Below are 6,000 nucleotides of genomic sequence, written 5' to 3'. Positions count from 1 at the left end.
TTAAATTCTTAAAACGCTAGGTCAGTGGAATACAAGTTTGGGCAGATTGTAAAAAATTGGAAAGTTTTCAGATATAGGCCAGGTAATAGATGATCCCTATCTATCAAATAAGGTCAGGCCTAGCAAAGTACAGGAAGGCTCATTATCAGAAGATTAGCCACTAATGAATTATTGGTGAATTATTAGTCACAATAATTTAGTGAAATCTGATAGGGACCATTTAGTGAATAATTTTTCTCTGTTCTCCTCCTTATCTGGTTCCTATATGCATTTATAATATATAAATATTTGTATATATTAATTAATTAATTAATATTAACAATTAACAAAATAATAGTAATACCAGCTAATATTAACTCAGATAGTATCTATTGTCCAGATATATGTTAAATAATTTTTTCTCTTTCCTCAATTTGACATTTATAGCTTTTCATAACCTATCTCCAACCTACCTTGTCAGACTGATTTCACAGTAGTCGCTTTCATATATTTTTTGTTCCATTCAAATTGGTCTATTTGATATTCCCCAAATAGATAAAGTAGCTGTCAGTCTGCACTGGAAGTTACCTACACAGATGAAATCATAGGTTTGGACATAATAACAAGAAGAATAACAGCAGCAATAATGAGGATCATAAATTATATAATGTGATTTTATTTGCATAGGGAGAGCTCAGTAAGGAAACTCATCTTGCCAATGCAGATTAACACTTATTCTGAGGCTAGTTCTCTATGCCCTATTGGGTGTTCCTTTTATACATGTATGTATGTATGTATGTATGTGTATACACACATATATGTATATATAACTATATGTATATGTATACATGAATATAAACATAAGTAAATATGTATATATAAATATAAATGTATGTACATATAAATATAAATATATATGGTGTGTGTGCGTGTGTATCCCAAGTAGAGCAGGGAAAGGAGAGCCTTTTGTTGCATATAGCAGATATGTGATGCCTATTTGGGTGAATTTCTTCTCCTATGTGGCATAGATAACATGATACACAGGATAGTGAATTAACCTTCCAGTCAGGAAAAACTGGATTTAAATCCTGCCTCTGCCACACTTATTAGACAAGATGTTCCAATTCCCCATGCCACATGATAAATTACAAACAGTTGCTATTCAATATTGACAAAAGTAACTTCCCGCACGAAAGAATTCCCCACGTAGAGTTCAGATGAGGGGAGGAAAAAAAGATAGTATGTCAATATCCATAGCTGTTGAGGTTTGGTTTGCCTATTTTTTTTTTTTTTTGAGGGTTTTGGTATTGTTTTTAAACTACTGTGTCACCTTGTGAGAAAAAAAAAAAACTATGGAAACAATATTTCACATGTGTAAATTAAAAGTGCTTCATGTATCTCATTTGATCGTTATATTTCTATGAGGTTTTTACTGGAAGTATTTTTATCATTCCCTTTTTATAGAAGGAGCAACAATCCAAGTGAGATTAAGGTATTTGCTTCAGACTCGGGGACTGGGGGGGACCTTCTTTCTTTTTTCTGCTCCCCTCACAATCCCTTTCATGTTTCAGAAGAACAACTCATTTAAAAATGTTTAGATTTCCCAGTTATCATCTCTTTAATTGGACAACGTTTTAATAAACATCTACTTCATGCTTGAAAAGGGAAAGAAGAACTCGCTCGGGTTGACACTGGGGTGGAGTCTGTGCTTCCGAAGGAGCCGGCAAGAGTGGGCAATCACACTTTGGAATGAGGCTCGTCCGTCCGGGAGACCTCTTTGGCCCCACCTTCAGCCCCGCCCCACAATAGAAAGAGATGAGGAAGGATAAAGCGGAGTAGGTGTGGGCAGAAAGTGAGAAATCCGCCTTGTGTTGGGGGCTTGCTCTGGCAATATTTGCATGTGGTCTCCTAGAAACTCTTCTGACACACGGACGGATCTGTCATTGGCTGTGTAAGATTGGTGGAGATTATGCAAACTGGAGAGGCTTTTGCCAAGGACTTTTTGTGCCTGTTCATCGCTGGCTGTTTTTTTCGTTGTTTAAATTAAATTACATCTGGACACAGGGTATCTCTGCTGCGACCCAGCAGAGACAGCTGTGAGGGGTGACTTGATGGTGCAAACAGCACAGGAACCTCAGCCCACGATCATGGCACCCAGTGAGTTGGTTTTCTTTGTCAACGGCAAAAAGGTAAGCAACGCTCTGACCTTTGGCTCTGTTTTTCATCAGAAAAGTGTGTGTGTGCGCGCGCGAGCCAGCTCAGTCGAACGTTTTTTCTCTCTCCTTTCATGCTTACAGAAGTGGTGTTAAGTTTTTATAAGAAGTCTAACTTTTTCTGGGTTGCATTACAGGGGAAAACATTGGGGGAGGTTGGGGAGGGGAGAATAAAATAAAAACAGGAAGTTGGTTTGGGAGGAAAAGAACATGTTGTAAACAAATCTGTTGTGCAGTCAGGGTAGTGGAAAAGGATGTTGCATCCCGTGAGACTCCGGAGGATCCTGATTCAAATCCTTACTCTATCCTTATTGCTGACTTAACTTTGAACAAATCTCATCAGCAATGAGGTTTTTGTATTTCCACCTGTAAGAAGAAAAATTTGAACAAAATGATTCCTTAGAGTCCTTCTAGTTCTAAATCCTAAAGGTTTCTAAGAGGTCCTAGACTTGTAAGGCGGCTGGCTTGAACAGATTATGTGTGTGTATGCCTGTGAATGTATATATCTGTGTATTAGATTTTTATGGATGCATACAATGAAGGGGGAGCAGAGAAGGTTCTTAGATTGGGTTTGAAAACATTGTCCTTGTTTTCAAAAAGTGAAAGCAAAAGAATTATGAAGCCTGACTCTCTATGGAACATTTAGAGTGGAGTCCTAGCCAGCCATTAGAGAAAGCTTACTACAGAGCAGTGCTGGTCTATTTAACTAAGAACTTTTCCCTTTTGGAGAATCACCATCAACTACAAGCTTCTTGCTACTTGCCCACTTATACAACCAATCAGAAAACTGGGGATGCACCCATCTTCTCTCTCCTTTGGTCTTTTCTTATTTTGGAGAGAGAGGAAAGAACAAGTTTTCTCTGTCTCCTCCTCATCTCATTTCTCCTTGCTCCAAAGGCAGTCCTTACTTGCCTACAACATGCCACCAAGTTCAAAGATTGATTCTTTTGCAGCTTTTGGGACCATGAGCTTCTTGGTTGGCAGAAAAAGTTGGGATGAGCCTAAGATCAGAACTAGACCATGACTTAGGAAAACTCAGGATGGAGTTAGACTGAGACATCATAGAGTTGAAAGACCATGAGTCCTTTGCCTGAAATCTAATCTCCTCTCTTTGAGGGGTGAGAGATGGGGGGGGGGAAGATTATAGGATTTGGAGATAGAAGATATCTTAGAAATCATCTTATCTCAAATTCTTATTTTTACAAAAGTGACTTGCTCAAAGTCATCCAGTTAAGCAATGCCAGAGTTATAAATGAAACCAGTTCTTCTAACTCCAGATCCTGGGTTCCTTCCATAGCTTAACACTACTTTTCATAGAGTATATTCCTTATTTTGTTTCTCTGAACAGATGAGAACATCTGTCAGAAAATGTGGATTTTGTTGAAATAGTTCCCTATTTACATTTACTTATATAGTATGTATATATACAGGAGTGTTACATATATAAAACCTTTGGGAACAGTCTATGTTTTAATGTTTATTTGAAAATATTTAAATATTGAAAGGGAAATAACTATCTATATAACTCTGTGCAAGTCATAACTTCTGTCTGCCTCAGTTTCCTCAATTGTAAAATGGGGATCATAATAGCACCCATATACCCAAGGTTGTGAGTATTGTTTTACAGCAATCAAAAATTTGTCATAGTACTTATTATGTGTTAGAAATACAAAGAAAAGAATGTAATAGAAGGTCTTATATTCCTATTAGAAGAGCCACCGCGTACATATGAAGAATATAAAGAATTATTACAAGTTAAATACCAAGTTTAGGAAGGAGGAGAAACTTTTCAGGTAGAAGGTAGTTCTTGTACTGATTTGAGAAGGAAATGTAGGATTTAAAGGAGAGGGAATGATGTGGGGGTATTCCAAGCAAGGGAGATTTGGCTGCCTTTGCTGTTTCCAAGAAAATAAATGTACTGTCGTGTGTGTGTGTGTGTGTGTGTGTGTGTGTGTGTGTGTAATGTGATATATATATATATATATTCTTGTATATACACATATTCACATATGTGGATGTATGTATATATCCATGCATATTTATACATATGCATGTACATATGCATGTGTAAATAATAATAAATTATGTGACAATATATATTATATAATAAATGCATTGCAATATATTAGCCATAGATAATAGCTAATATTGAGAAATCTTTCAAGAAATGAATTGTCTTGCATAATACAAACATATACTTATATTTTTATTTTATTATTTTTTTTACAAAATAAAATGTCTACAACAGCCTTGTTTGTAATCACACATGCAAAGGAGTCCTGCCTTTTAAATGTGGAGGTGTGCTGCCTCACTATCATAAATGAGAATGCTTCTCTGAGGACACATAGCTTCCTGGTTTCCTCCATTCATCCCCAAATGAAGAAAGATTGCAAGCATGTCTAGATATCATAGAGGTTGAAGGGATCTCTCAGATCATCTAGTCAATTTAAATTCTGCTTGCCTCAGTATCCTCAACTATCAAATGGGGATAAAAATAGCATATACTTCCCTAGGTTGTCATGAAGATCTTAACACAGTCTTTGGAATATCTTAATAAAATATTTGTTTTCTTCCCTTTACATATTGTCTTTTCCAGGACCAATTTTCAAATACTTGAAGACAGTTATCATTTCTTCCCTTAAGTATTCTTTTTTTCTGAGTCTTAATTCAAAGATTTAGTCAATCCTTCGTGGCACAGTGTCCTTTCCTGTAAACAACCTGATTATTCTCATCTGAGCATCTTTTATGGTTGCCATTATTAAAATAAGACACATAGAGATGAACATAATATTCCAGGTGTTGTCTGACCAGGGAAATTAATGTAAAATTTCTTTTTTTAACTTAAAATTTTTTTAAATGCTGAATATAACAAGCATCAAATGAACTGAACATTTCTAGTGTGAAGTGGAATTACGTAGTTTGTTTTTCCTTTTAAATATATAATAAGTTCAGTGAGTAATTTTCAAAACTGTTCTGTTTTTGTTTCCTTTTAGCCTTCCTTTTGCTTTTTTACACATTAAAAAATAAAGAATAATTTGTAAAATTTTCTACTTAATGAACATCAAAGAAGAAAGCATTTCTATGGCAAATAGAACAGAAAAAATATGAAGCTATGACTCTATTAAACACAGTTTATTATTATTATACTTTAATTTATACTTTATATATATATAATTTAATTTATACTTTAAAAAGTGTATAATAATTTTAACAAGTTAGTTTCAAAGCTATCCTAGTTGTCTGTCAATAAATGTCTTAAGAGCCAGCTGCTGCTTTAATTCCTCAATTAGGTCACTCTGTGACCTCATGATGGCATGCAGGTTATCCTGTGACTATGCTTTGGGTACAAAGAAAGGGACTCTATGGCAGTCTAGTGAACTCTTTACAGAAGGATGGCTTTAAGCATGCGGAACAAAATGCATAGGAATACAAAGAAAACTAATTATATTGGAATAATTATTTATCCATCTATTTGTAAATAAATTCCCTCCCAAAATTCTTTGAGGCATACAATATGTTTGGTCCAATAAAACTGGAAATATTTCAAGGTCAGAATGGGTGATAGACAGTCATTTATCATATTGCCTAGTTAAATTCAGAGAAGTAACATCCAGGAATCTGCTGATAAGAGGATAAGATTTTTTGGCCATAGCCACTTTAAATAATTGTCTGTTAAGTAAAAGTGAGGTGATGATTTGAGGATGAGGGGATACTCACAGTGACAAAATTACAAATTCTGCAATTTCAGGACAAATATGATTCTTATTAGTCAATATTTCTCCTTCATGAAGTTTTAGATACTTGGGGG

General features: G+C 35.2%; 1 protein-coding gene across 1 annotated transcript in view; it reads left to right on the top strand.

Moving 5' to 3' along the window:
- The first annotated feature begins 1,810 nt into the window (after nt 1–1,810).
- The window catches only part of XDH (xanthine dehydrogenase), a 66,934-nt gene continuing 62,744 nt past the window's right edge, over nt 1,811–6,000 (top strand). Inside the window, exon 1 of the mRNA XM_051976116.1 lies at nt 1,811–2,168. Within this exon, the coding sequence (XP_051832076.1) occupies nt 2,091–2,168 (78 nt within the window). The 5' untranslated portion in view covers nt 1,811–2,090. The remainder of the gene's footprint in view (nt 2,169–6,000) is intronic.

This window comes from Antechinus flavipes, chromosome 2 (assembly GCF_016432865.1).
Source record: "Antechinus flavipes isolate AdamAnt ecotype Samford, QLD, Australia chromosome 2, AdamAnt_v2, whole genome shotgun sequence".
Classification (NCBI taxonomy): domain Eukaryota; kingdom Metazoa; phylum Chordata; class Mammalia; order Dasyuromorphia; family Dasyuridae; genus Antechinus; species Antechinus flavipes.
This window is presented reverse-complemented; position numbering and strand designations above follow the sequence as displayed.